Source organism: Echiichthys vipera (assembly GCF_963691815.1).
Source record: "Echiichthys vipera genome assembly, chromosome: 12".
NCBI lineage: Eukaryota > Metazoa > Chordata > Actinopteri > Perciformes > Trachinidae > Echiichthys > Echiichthys vipera.
In genome coordinates, this window is record NC_139837.1 from 8,725,019 (window position 1) to 8,739,044 (window position 14,026).

The 14,026-nt window shown below is 40.8% G+C and overlaps 1 protein-coding gene across 1 annotated transcript in view; it reads right to left on the bottom strand.

Moving 5' to 3' along the window:
- The window catches only part of LOC310954982 (serine palmitoyltransferase 2-like), a 28,261-nt gene that overhangs the window by 5,761 nt on the left and 8,474 nt on the right, over nucleotides 1-14,026 (bottom strand). The window contains exons 4-11 of the mRNA XM_083924694.1: nucleotides 13,822-13,970; nucleotides 12,698-12,822; nucleotides 11,448-11,541; nucleotides 9,931-10,036; nucleotides 8,356-8,575; nucleotides 7,296-7,422; nucleotides 3,760-3,895; nucleotides 3,515-3,644 (exon numbers count right to left, since the gene is read on the bottom strand). Coding sequence (XP_083780820.1) covers nucleotides 3,515-3,644; nucleotides 3,760-3,895; nucleotides 7,296-7,422; nucleotides 8,356-8,575; nucleotides 9,931-10,036; nucleotides 11,448-11,541; nucleotides 12,698-12,822; nucleotides 13,822-13,970 — 1,087 coding nt within the window. The remainder of the gene's footprint in view (nucleotides 1-3,514; nucleotides 3,645-3,759; nucleotides 3,896-7,295; nucleotides 7,423-8,355; nucleotides 8,576-9,930; nucleotides 10,037-11,447; nucleotides 11,542-12,697; nucleotides 12,823-13,821; nucleotides 13,971-14,026) is intronic.

Here is a 14,026-nt window from a genome sequence, read left to right on the forward strand (position 1 = left end):
ATTTCCAAGTAGAAGGAGAACAAGATAATAAAAAGTGGGATGAGGACTGCAAAGGCAGAACTTCATAAAGTTGAGAAGACATTTAGAGCACAGCATGATAAAGGAGGAAATCCATCTTTAAAGGAACACAAAGACTTCGGCGCCAACAGCCACCATCTGAAATACATCGAGACATACACATGCAAGGAACACTAGACTGAGCAGACCCCAGTAAGGTATGATAGAACCTAATCTGGCTTTTTTTAGACCGGTGATGCCACAGAATGTCCCCCCCAAAAAATCATTTCAGTCTGTTTTTAGTTTTTCAAGAAGTCAGTATGAATAAGTAAAATAATAAATTTGTTTTAAGGTTAGGACATTCATGCAGGCAGTAAAATGAAAAGACTTCAAAAAGTTAAACTACAATGATTTAGGTTTTTGTGAACATGTGAGGGTGCGAAAAGCTCACCAGCTGACAATAGAGACACGCAAATCAACGTGACACATTAAGGTTTCAGAGAATGATAGAGAGGAAGGCTTACAAAGAGAGACTTTAACATCAGAAAAGATAAAAGCATCACAATACTCCCACTCCTTGTCTTCATTTTGTTTCTTTAGAAGAGAAAGAGGAGTGGAAAACAGCAGCACTTCCTGGAGACACAGTATGCATCTGAGTCGCGAGGACACTACAGCTAGAAGATGGTTGAGCCACTGTGTGAGATGATCTACATTTATGTTCAAATGAGATGCAAGCTGACAGTGACTGGAAGAGGACGAGCAGGCAGGTGTGCAGTGAGCTCAGTATAGCAGAAGAGGAGCTCTCGTTGAGAGGAGTGGGCGGCCTTTTGATGGGTTGCCAAGAGCGATCAAAGCTGAACAGTTTGCAATGACGTGGAGCAACACAATGAGGATATTCGATCGTTTGAGTGGAGGCCTTGGCTCTCAAGAACGCCAATACACTACATATTAACCTGCTCTGGTCTGCGTTCTTCCAAGTCACAGAGCCGCAACAGAATGAATGAGAAAGCTGGCAACACAAAGTAGTGACTGGCGAGATGACCTACAAACAAGTAAAAAGCTACTGGCGGTTTGTGGGTCTGGTCAGGCTTAAGTGGTTAATTTATGGTGCGGATCGGCTCGTACAAACAAGACGCAGACACCTCTTTTGCCTCTGGAAGGAAGTTTGAAATCACACCTGGGGTGGCATTACAGTGCTTGGTTCTGTTTCTATGGACCCAGTGGTGTGCTTTGTGTGGAAAGTGGTGCATTTTGGCTGGGTTTGTATCAGCAGAACTCTGTTAAAAAAACGGAAGTAAACCAGCGCGGCTCTACCGACCAAATGCACAGATAAAGTGAGATTCACCATCGTTTCTGAATCTCCTCCAATTCGGCAAACACATAATCCACTAAAAAGTGTGTTACCTTAATTCTATCCAGGTATGCACCTCTCTGTTGTGTCTTCCTGAGCTTTCCCCTCATCAACTTCTCACAGAACTTCATCTGAATTCATTATCATTTTATGGGTTTTTGACCTGGGGAAGTACTTATTATACAGATTGGCTTATTTCAGATTCACATATTTTGTAACATAATTATAACTATTGATGCATTAATGTGCTCATTACTTTAATGTTGTAGCTGGTGAAGGTGCAGCTCATTTTAATTAATTTATATACTGCCATTTAATCTCATAATAATCACAATTCATTACTCGATTTAGATTTCGTTTGGCCCGCCCCAAACGGGCACTGCACTGTAAATACATATTAGACTACTCTTAACTACAAATGGTTATCCTGCTCATCTTCCCTTAAATGTCATCACGATGTCTTGCCGTATGACATGAGCCTCAGATCGTATCACCCTGAGGTAATCCTGCCTTTGGTGGAACATCGACATTTAAACCATTCTCTTTCTTTTGGACTCAACAACAATGACTTTCAAATTGAGCTTACAAGATAAATCCTGGAAAGCTTTGACAGAAACCCAATGTGTGTACAAGTTCTGTAATTAGCCATAGCCCCCTGGAACTGTGTTGAGCCCTAAGTCCCCAGTAAGCTTAATTCAGTAATGCTTGCGCCTGACAGTTCTGACTAATTAAAGTAATTTCAACAACTCAGAGTGTGTTTTTCACTGAATAATTGTTGCTTTAGCTCTACCAACACAGGAGAAAAGAGCTGTGTACCAGGGAGATCTGACTACGCAAGACTAGTCGACATCAATGCACTTGCTACCACAGGTGTTGCAGTCTAAAAATACTTATTCAGGTTTCTCACGCTGAACACAAGGTGGTGAGTGTGCAGGAGCTGTAGAAGATCAAAGGTGCCAAAAATACTGAAGAACACAAGTACACACAAGTTAACTCCAGTGAGAGTTAACTGCTTTGATTGAGGCACCCCTCAATGTTTACCAAACCAGCCAATAGGAATGGACGCATCTTGTCATGCAGAACTGATAGCTCAAATATGCCGTGCTCAACTTCACCACACCACAGAGTGTATGGGCTGTAGCTGCTGCTGTCGTATTAACCCGTTAAAGACCGCAGTCTGCCTGCAAAAACACCCTCAAAAACCTAAGCACAGTTTCAAAACAACCTCCCTAAACCGGAGGTTTTTTTTTCTGTAAAACTGCACAGAATGTCAACGTCATCAATTTGTTCTGGGTCGTGGTCGGATTCATTTTTAACAGTGCTGTGGTCTGCCTCGCTCAGGTCGTCCTCCATTGTCTGTCGATGTTCAACTTTATTATCTGTTAATACTTCAGTGTGGAGGCGCAGAAGAAATTTTTTTTTCCCCCAATCACATTGGATTTTGTCAGTCAGCTGTCTTAAACCCGTTGAGATCATCCAAAACATGCAGATGTCACATCCAGTCTTGAAGGTATTTAGTACAAGCAAACGTTGCATCCGGTCTAAATGGCTTAAAATCAAAGAATGCTTGTGATGATTGGCTGCGAGCAAAACCCTACAAGTAGTAATTTTTCTACAACTGGGTACATAAATGATCCAATACATGTATCACTTGACTGGAGACATGTCAATACTAGTTGCTACCGGATTATTTCTGGCGATACCTGATACAATATTTTGTGCTGATACCCAACCCTACCAACGAAGCCACTAAACAATCAGTATGTGTTTTCAGCCGCTCGCAGGTTTTTGTCTATAGCGAACCACACATTGCTGCCAGGGACCGAACGCAACAGAGAGTGTTTATTGAAGCCTCATGTCCCATAGGGGAAAAAGATGAGTAAGTGAGTAAACCACACATTGTCCGGTTGAAAGGGTTAGCAAATAAACAGACGCAACAAAGCTGTATCTTGCTCATGAGAAAGTTTGCATCTTTTCCATTAAAATGTTAAAGTAAAACGTTAATGGTTGTTTGGTCTGTTAAAGATTTTGTTGTTTAAATAATGTTCTCAAATTCAACTCTAATCGTTTGCCTAAAAGGTAAAAAGTCATTTTAAATGACAAATCCAGATTCTCCATCTGTCTAAAAAACATTTTAATAATAAGGGGTAAAACCAAATAAGTTACCCAGTCGAGCACTTCTTTTGTGTGGGCGGCTGAGATGCAGAAGCGTGCCCGGGACTCGATGATGGGCGTTGCGGGGAAGCCCACGCCCACCACCCCGATGTTCCTCTTCAACATCTCCCTGCCAAACGCTCTGGTGGGACAAACAGGAAAATCTTGTAAACATGTTTTAGTAGAAACACAATATACAAGTATGAACCTGAAAGTTAGTATACGGTAATATGGGACCTTATATATCCGAGGCTCACCCTATCTTCGCAGGCATGTAGAGCATCATGGGTACGACAGGTGAGTCCTCGTTGCCATAGATGATGAAGCCCATTTTTCGAAGCCTCCTGCGGAAATAGACCGTGTTCTCCGCAAGCTGTCGCAGACGCTCACAGCCTTGGGATGGGAAGATATTTTGAAATAAGAGCGTTGCCAGCAAATACAATGAAAAGTAACCACAATTCAATCAAAGTTAATGAGCTTTAAGCCTGTGAATGTTCTCATTTGTCCAGGTCATCGTTATCCCCAAAGCAATTCAAAAGCACCTGAACTTGGTTATTTGTCTAGGAAGACGTTTCACCACTCACACTCACATGCACAAGCACACGAACACAGACACACGCACATGTTTTTGGAGGTTTTTGTTTACAATGTTAGATTTTGTTAAAATGTTCTGTATATGCTATCTGAGTAAAATATAGTACATATAGTTGTAATTTTTGCCCCCTAAATATCATCTTGAACATTTAAGCCATTTTTAGGGTTCAATATCTGTAGATGCATAACTCCTACATACATGAGATCTGTAAGGGGCACAGACAAAAATAGTGAACAATAGATCTAAATGATTGAAAGGCACAAGCAAACTATTTGGTTGAGGCTATACAACATTCTAGGTGCTTTAACATAAATAGAAACTGATTTATGACGAGTATAACAAGCCACAGCTACAATTTGTTGCCTTTTTTAGATGCCAAAATGGCAACGCAGACAAATTCCTAGGACCATGAAAATTTGTGTGAAAAGAGGTCTAGGATTTTGCGTGTAAAGTTATAACTTCCTTCAAGTGTCAGAGTTAAACATAGACAAACGTGACTTCTCTTATGCAGATCTGATCTTTCTGTTCTAAGGAATTTACTTAGAGCTAGGCTGATGATGCACTGAAAAGATGAAAAACAAAAGAAGGATGACAAGCAGCTGAAAACAATCATATTCATGAGACAGAGAGTGAGAAAACATCTGAGTGTTACAGCATCCAGGCACCATGGTGAGATCGAGTTTTTAGTTTCTCTGGAATGTTTTCCTTCTTCCACACGGGATCAGGAGATTCACTGGCTTCTTTGAAAAGCCAGACTGCAAACTTTGTTAGTTTGCTCACAAATCTAGTCACACAAAACTATCACACACAGATTGTTGCAAAGACATACAGGTCCGTAGGGTGGTGTTCTGCCCGTACAAATGACAGTACTGTCATGGGAGCCTCTGCCAGGGAGCAGAAGTGACATTTTTGGGTTAATAGAAAAAGCACAAAGGCTAAATCTTACCTAACTAAGATTTATCTGGACTGGAGAGATCTAAAATTGATGCAGCTTCAACTCACTTTGAGGAATAACTGATCTTAGGTAACTGTGATGTTGAGTCTGTCTTAGATTTCATTTGTGTGCACTGACACCTGGTGGCAACTGATGGAAATGACAAAGACTAAATCCACTCAGTACTTACAAACTGGACATCAGCAGCGATGGTCTGACGGTCAGACACTTTGTTTATTTGAACTGATAAGCTATTAAAGTATCAAGGGAATGTTATCCATTAAAGAGTCTTCGTTGGCGTTATGGTCAAAATCTAATCAGTTCATCCTCTGGTCCAAGTGGATGTTTGTGCTATATGTGAAGACGTTCCCTCTGGAAGTTCATGAGATAAGGGGCAGACGGACCTGAAAACATAAGGCTCAGGCCCTGGCTGTCGTTGCGGAGACATAAAAATATGGCAGTCATATCACCCTTGATACCATGGTTGCCTATTATTTTAAAGAACAATTTGGGAGGACATTATTGACAGCTGTCAGGGCATAAAACCAACTTCCTGTTGGTCTTGAATGAATCAAGACCTGATAGTCTAACAATGGCGTAGCACAAATGGATGGATTATCGTTGCACATCAATCACACTGGTGCTGTATTCTACTTTAAGCATCAATCATTTGTGGATGGGATGTGGGGAAGACACAAACACACAAAGAGATGCTCTATTCAGAGTTTCTACACATTTTCCATTTCAAAATTCCAGATTTATCCAGACTCAAATGGTTTTAAAATCCAACTTTTAACACAAATGTTAATTTCTGACCGTATGCCAGTCAGTAGCTCAGTCCATAGCTGACTCAGCTGGGAACCGTAGGGTCGCCTGTTTGAGTCCCTGTGTGGATCATTAAAGGAGTGTGGACTGGTGGCTGGAGAGGTGTCAGTTCATCTCCTGGGCACTGCTGAGGTGCAGTTGAGCAAGGCACCGAAACCCCAACTGCTCGGGGCACAGATCCATTTTGCAGCCCCCTCGCTCTGACATCTCTCGATTAACTGCATGTATGTAGGTCCTGTTTGTGCATGTGTGTGTATTCCGGGCCTGTGTGTGTGTGCGTAACCTGAATAATAATAATAACAGAGTGAAAAAATTTAATTTCCCTAGCGGGATTAATAAAGGAATTCTTATGTTGCCAAGAAATTAAAATACATTTTCACCTACGTATTGTAGCTCATATAAATGAATTAATGTTCAAAGCGAGAAATATTCAAAGCACAGCATTTTATTCAAACTCAATGCTAAGAGTGCAATTAATAATTCTGTACCTGCAACGCTACAGAAAGTAACAATAGGGGTGTACAATTAGCCCGGAGACTACAAGAGAAAACACAGGTCTTTACTCCATCTAATCGCCAATGCAGCAAACATACTTATACAAATACAATAATAATAAATAAAAATAAATCATGAATAAAATGTAGAAATTACATTTGCAGTCGCACAGAACACGGTAACCATGGTAACCCGACACCATTCTACAGCCAGCTCAATTAGTTTCAGATCATCTACACATCTACAGGTCGGCTATGTTGCGTGAGTAAGCTTGTTTTGTTTGTATATATTAACATATTTTATTTTAGAAAGCGAGATAATAGTCTAGAAACAATACGAACATTTTTCCATAATCTTTTCCCTTTTTCCGTACTTCTCCAGACCTGGAAATAACTCAAATGAAATACCATACCGTGTAGGAATCCTGTCTATTTGCACCTGTAACAGAGGTACGGGGCATTGGGGCCTAGTTAATAAAGTTTCAAAGCCAAAACATCTCAACTCAATCACAACACATTATGTGAAAATGCACAGGTTGCCTCTTTCCCTTGCATCTGAATCTCAATCAGGGACTTTTCTAAGCATCAAATTTAAAAAGGCGGCCAGTGGAGTTTCCTAAAACAAACAAAAGCTCTGTTTACCTTCACTGTTACTTTACAGTAACACAATTATGTGCTCCTTGGAGGTCTACCGAACATGTTGAATGTATTTCTTCCTCATAAAACATTCGCTAACTTAACATTTTTGAAACCTGCATTGTTGTCATCCATGTGAAACCATTGGTAGGGCTGTGTGTTGTAAATGCAACACACAGCCCTACCAATGGTTTCACATGCATGTCAGAAAAACAAAAAGGAAGCCCGCTCATTTAAAAAACACTGCTTCAATATCGCTGCTGGAGTGAAAGCACCACAGGGTACCTTTAATAATGTTGAACCACTCACCTATCGTTGTGCCATCCTCTCCCATAATGCACTTCATAGAAGTGATGATTTGCTCCACCACAGGAGGAGACATGGAGGTGGCGTAGACCGCACTGTGGGAATGGGAGCGCAGGTACTCAATAAGCTCCTAGACCCAGCAGATACACAGAAGAGGTAAGGAGATGTGCACGGAAAGCTTTAATTACTCTACAGTCTCTACAACCTGTGAGAGTTCAGGACTCTGTGTAACTGAGGCTTACTTTAAATATGGTGCATCTTTTACTGTGAGAATAAAAGCATGCCCCTTATTCACTGTATTTGCAGAGAAAGATGTAAACAGTTGGTCATAAATAAAATTTCAAGAACCATGGACTATAATGGGCTCTGCTATCCAATGCAAACAAAGTCAATTTGAGAAAAATGTATTGTAGTTATGATTAATAAAAAAAGTGTGACATGCAGGTTATTGACACTTTGTAGGCTACACCCTGTTACTTAAGGACACGTGTCATGCTTCAATGCTGAATTTCTTTAACAATAAAAATTACTGATTCAATTTCCCTTTTCGACCAACAGGAAACGGGTTTGTTAACCAGTTCTGTTCAGAATAATTTGAACTTTGGTGCCATCTAGTGAATCAGCCCACGTTTCCACCACTTTCATGCAGAATCATTGTAATCAAGGATAAGGAGGCAACTGAGTGCTTTGCACAATGCTAAAACTCATTTAAGTTTAGAATCTTCCACAGCAATAAGGTGTCACAATCTTTTTCAGCATTTCACAGAGACAAAAAAGTAGCTTTTGTCTTGAAGTCGAGATTTCCTTGAACCTCACTTTTTATTAAGATAATTTGATCTCGTGGAACATGGTTACTATGTCAGGAATGCAGTTAGCAGTCAGCTGTAAATCTACAATAGTGGATCAAGTACGAACACTGGGACGCACTATCCATGTCTTGTGACTAGAAGAGCTTGTGTTCAGCTCATTCTACCACTCTTCTATCTGATGTCCTTTCTTTACACTCCTACTTTAAAAACAAATGGAACTGCAATAAAATAAACCTACAATCCTCCATCCTCACCCTTTTCCCTGCGATGTATCCCCCTGCAGCGCCGAAGCTCTTGGTAAAGGTGCCCATCATGACGTCCACATCACGGGGGTCTAGGCCGAAGTAATCGACCACACCCCTCCCTCTTGGCCCCAGGGCTCCTATGCTGTGAGCCTCGTCTAGGTAAAGGTAGGCCCGGTAGCGCTTCTTCAGTGCAATCACTTCTGGCAGGCGCACTATACTGCCCTCCATGCTGCAGGGAGGAAAATGCAAAATAAAAAGTCAGTGTCAAGAAAATGTCCTGAATGAAACTTGAGCTCAGGGGATTTATACCCGTTTCCAAACTCAGGGTCTAAATGTAAAACTGCTGCGACCTGTCAGGTATTGAACGGGCTTTATCTGAATAACAACTGTACGTCTTAAAGGTTATTCCTCAAATATGATGTTAACATACAGCGTGTAAAAAATGAAACAATGTCACAAAAAATATAACAAACGTCACAAGAAAGTGCATGATTGGCACCCTGTAGCAGCAGATGTGTCTGGCAGAATGAAGTAACCCATCAAAGTTGCTCACTGTGATTACAAGCAGTAAGAGCAAACCACGCACCGAATTAATCCCAGGGTTGTTGATGCTGCTGAATCTAACGAAACCACATGGACCATCAACAGAAGATAAGAGCTGTGTCCGGAAGTCTGGTTTCTTTTTGCATGCGTTTGTGTAAGACGTTTTATCTAATACAGGGGAAGTGGCTGAAAAACTTACCGAACCAGTCGAGAACTTTAATCTAAAATGTGTTTTGAATGAGAAACAGTTACTGATGCACACGATCTGCTGAACCTCCAGATAAGGCAGTGTTCTTGTTGAAACCAGGAAGGAAATCACTGGAATTTTTAAAGCTGGTAACTCGTATTGTTCCACTGTTGTGACCGTAAATGCTGCAAACACTGATGTCCCGGCCCCTGAACTCACTCTCAGCACTGATAGCACCTATTGTGTTCTGCACCAGCACTGATAGCATTTCAGCATTCACGCTCTTTTTGTCTTTCAGGAGTTTTTCTTGTAAATACAGGACAGCACTTGCTCACAAACAGTCATATAATTTACTGGTAGGCATAGTGGTGACACATTTAGCCCATTCTCCAGGAAATATAGACTTGAGGCCAAAAAGATTGCTGCAAGTCTGTTTCATTCTGTGGATTGGGAGCCGAAATGAAAAGGTTGCATTTTTGATGGTTCAAAATCTGGTCGGTGAACCTGTTCCGTCGGTTGAAAAGCACTATAAGAGACTGCAGTGAAGGTGCTGGGAGTAGGTGACAAGCAGCTATTAAAACCCACCTAGGTTTACGTCTACGTCATCTGAGTAAGGGGCTAAACTACTATTCAAATTCTCAAAGACGACATAGATTCTTTCCAGGTCAGTTTAATAAATTTTCATGCATTTCCATGACCGGTTTTCCAGGGTGTGTGAGAACCCTGTCATTTCCATAACCTCAAAAGGTCAGAAGGTCACAAACCGATTTAAAGAATAAAGTAATACTGTGCAACAAAACGTTGATGTTTTATAAAAAATTTCCGTCTTATGGGGCCAAAAAACGGTACGCTACCTGTAAATGCCCTCGACCACGATGAGGATCTTCTTCCATGGTCTGTGCGTCCTGGGCTGCCCGTGAACAATAGCCTCTCTCAGCAGTTTCTCAAGACTCTGCATATCTGACAGCAAAATCAAAAATGAAAGTTGTGCCATCAACAGTGGTGGAAAAAAAAAAAAAAGCTGGTAGCTTGTAGTCAGCTGGAAATACATTAGGAGAAAGTGATACATGCCTACATGTTTTTAATACACCCTCAAACAAAGTGTGAAGTGTTTTCTAAAAAAAAACATAATCGGATAGAGTCAGATTCTTCAAAAAAGTAGCTGTTGTTTTTAGCACATTAGCCACAGTTCAACCCCATATTTTAGCAAAGAAAATGAGTCACGTGTTTTTTTCTCACCATTCAAAAGAAAACACAAACCTTGGTATGTTTGTAGCTACAACTGAAAAGATAAGATTTAACAAGTTACTGAACTTTCTTACCAGTAGGAGGAGGTGCTTTGGCTAGTTAGCTGGCACCTAGTGGCTAGATGTTAAAAAATTGGGAGAAAGCCATATAGCTGCTAATTACACAGACATAAGTAATTAGAATCAAGCAGAGAGCTTTTTTCAACATTAATTAAATTCAATTTTATTTATAGTGCAGAAGATGACCCAGCTGAAATATTATTAATATTATTGTGTAGCTGCAGAGAGCTAGACTAATGGCTATTAAGCAATTAGCAGCTAATCTTTTTACACAGACAAATAAGTACACATTATAAATCGTATTTCATGCTTTATGAGAGCAAGAGCTATGTATGAGCCACCCTAAATATATACTTTGTATACTGGTTTGAGTCTGCGATCCACCATTAGCAGCTAGATAGCTCTGCATCTGACATACAGCCACAGGTCATTTTCTATTTTTGTGTGAATTTAATGAAGAAGGTGTTACTAATAACACTAACAAAGGTCATTCTTCTATCCTACTCAAGTGTCTCAGTAAGCTGTCACAGTGAGCCGGCATGGACAATACCAGGACACTGAAACAGTAGCAGCCATCATTCATTTTACTGTTTACATCTGTGCTTTTCCTATTGGGACGCGTTACAGACTAGTTTGATCTAGGGGTTTGAAGCTATGGCTCTTATCATTAGTCCTAACCTGGAGTGAGCTGAAGAGCTTGAAAAAAAGGAAAACACACATAAGGGCTGCTTTCAAACATCAGAGAGTAGGCTGTCAAATTGTCTGGTATGAAAAAGGTCTGTTATATTAAAAAAAAAACACATGTCGTATCTTCATTAGCCTTTTCAAAATATCTAAAGTATGACAAGACTGAGACTCAGACCGCGGAGTAACTCTCCAGCAGTGCGTGTGCTTTGTAAAGTACATCAACGATAAACTGTATGTGTCAATAAAAGTAATAAAAGCTAAAAGAGACTTCTGGAGAAGGATCAATGAATTAGGATAAACTGGGGGAGTGACAAATAGAAGGGAGCTATAAATGCAGGTAGGAGACATACTTAAGAAAATCGTGATCACAGACTCACTGTTGTGTTTGAAGACTCTGATGGTGGACCCGGAAAGTCTGGCTCCCAGGACCAGAGAAGCATGGTTCAGTTCATCGCTCAGAAGCAGACAGCCCTTCACGACATCACAAAAGGGTCCCATATTATAAAACAAACAATTTCCATGAAAGCAGAATGAACTTTTTCTGGAGGGGTCTTAAATAGACAGGTGCTAAAACAGAGTGTTTTAGAAAGAGGGAGAATACAAGTTTATCCAGAGACAGTTAGAGAAAAATTATGTTTTTTGAACATTAAAGCATGTAAACATGTTCTATAAGAAACCCAAAACCCAAATATGAACCAGAAAAATAACACAGTATGGGTTCTTTAATATATCTAAATTATTCAAACATCTGATTTATTTTAATCCATCTAAGGTAGAAGATAGTGTTACATATGCAGACCTGATTACAAATCACTTAAGTACGTATTTTCTAGTGAGTGGGTGGACGGAGTATCATTTAAAATTTATGAAATGATCTGTGCTGAGATGATCATAATCGAGAATGCTGCTTTATTGATTGCATTGTTTGCTATTTAAGGGAAGACGTTGAGCGAGCACTCTGGGTTTGCACCGTTTCACAAGAACAGAAGAATGTAAAGCTGCAGTCTCGCCCTTTCCACTGTTAGTTTCCTCTCAACAGTGGAAATCAGCTACGTGGAATAGCACAGTAGCTACCTGCCAAACAACATCCACAGCACCGTGACAAAACACACTGGCCTGAACTCTGTTATTTCGCACTCTGACACGCAGTCGAGCCGCCGACTGCTTATGCCGACAGGAGGGGTTTCCTCCTGATATGAGGCCAGAGAGTGTTTTCGTGTCTCTTTGAACTTGAACTGATCTGTGATAGTGTGATGTTGTGGGAGGGTTTTGTTGAAGCTAAAATGTAATGTTGTGGGAGGGTTTTGTTGAAGCTAAAATGTAGTCTGTGAACGAAAATGCCTCCTGTAAAACCTATTTCAATGCCAATACATAAGTGCATACACTGACATAACAGAGAGAGGAGCAGTGAGACAGAAGGCCGACATAGAGAGGGAAAAAGAGGAAAGAAAGTGCTGTGTCAACATCAAGTAAATCAGACTTAGAGACGAATGCCGAGTCAAAGAGTGGAGATAAGAAATGGAGGGAAAAGTGTGCTGCAAGAATAAATCGCAGCGCTACCAAGCAAACATCACCACTGAGCCACAGGGCGCCCCAAGTTGAAACATCTATCAGCAGTGGCCTTTACCTTGCCAGTCAGTGCTGGTATGTTCATGGAGTTGGTTGCAAACCCCATTCCAAACGACATGGCTGACTCCACGCCCAGGAACTTAGCAACTAGTTTCTCCATCTCCTCATGTTTGTCCAGGTTACCTGAGATGGAGACATCAGCACATCACCATGAACATAAATACCAATCACAACCTCAAAACATATATGACTACATGCAGTTAGATTGGTCAAGTCAATCTGTCTCTCAGTGCTAGATTATGTATCATCTACTGCACAGTATTATCTTCTTGCCTTTAAAACTGACATCTGTCATGGAGCACACACTACTGTACCCTTTATCAACGTGCAGGTGGGCGACTCCCTGTATAAGGAGAGAAGCATGATTGGTTCTACTCTCAGTAAAAATCTGCTAATCATATGACGTGTTTCACTTCCTCCAGGGGGGATCTGGATCTCATCAGACTAACTTCAGCCACAGATCCCCAAATTACATGCAGTCCCTTGGGCACACGGATCCAGATATTCTCCATTGTCCTGGAACTGGTAAATACTGAACTGAAAATGTTTTATTCATGATTTAGAGCATAATTCATACGTATAAGATGTTTGAAAAGCATTTTGTCTTTATTTGAATTTGTATTTAGATTTTAAGGTTAATTTTCATCGTTTCATTCTCCAGTTTGTTTTAATCTGACATTTGTAATATACTTATTAGAGAGGGTGTTTGACATTTGCTGAGGGTTAGATAAGAAGATGGCTAGGACCCTTGTGTGCATAAGCTAAATGTGTAGCTGGAGCCAGCAGCTGGTTAGCTTAATTTAGAACAAAGACTGGAAATCACAGGGAATCAGCTGGCCAGGCTCTGTAACTGAATCAGCCAAATGCATCTCAGAGGCACCCTGATGTTTTGTCATGCATCTATTAATAAAACCAATGTTTGCTGTGCAGAGTAAATAACACAAAGATATTAAACTCTGATATTTGTAATGCACTTAATCATCAAGCATGTTAGTTTCCACTGCACCGCTAAACACATTTTTCTATGATGCCTTCATTTGTGTGGTATATTCATCCTTGCACATTTCTGCTGTTCAGTTAAGGTGATAGCAAAGGTCAGGGGTGTTTTTGCGTGTCATATACCGATCTCCTGCCTGGTGCTTGCAACTCCGACGCCATACTTGGTGGTGACCTCGGCTGCAGAGTCAGCACACGGACCCATGTTCTCAGCGAAGCCGAGGTAATTATACGAGCCCAAGTTAACCACATCCTGCAATACCCGACCTGTGTATCTGGAAGGGAGGGAGAAGAAGATAATCACACAGGGGAAACAATCAATGAGAGGAAG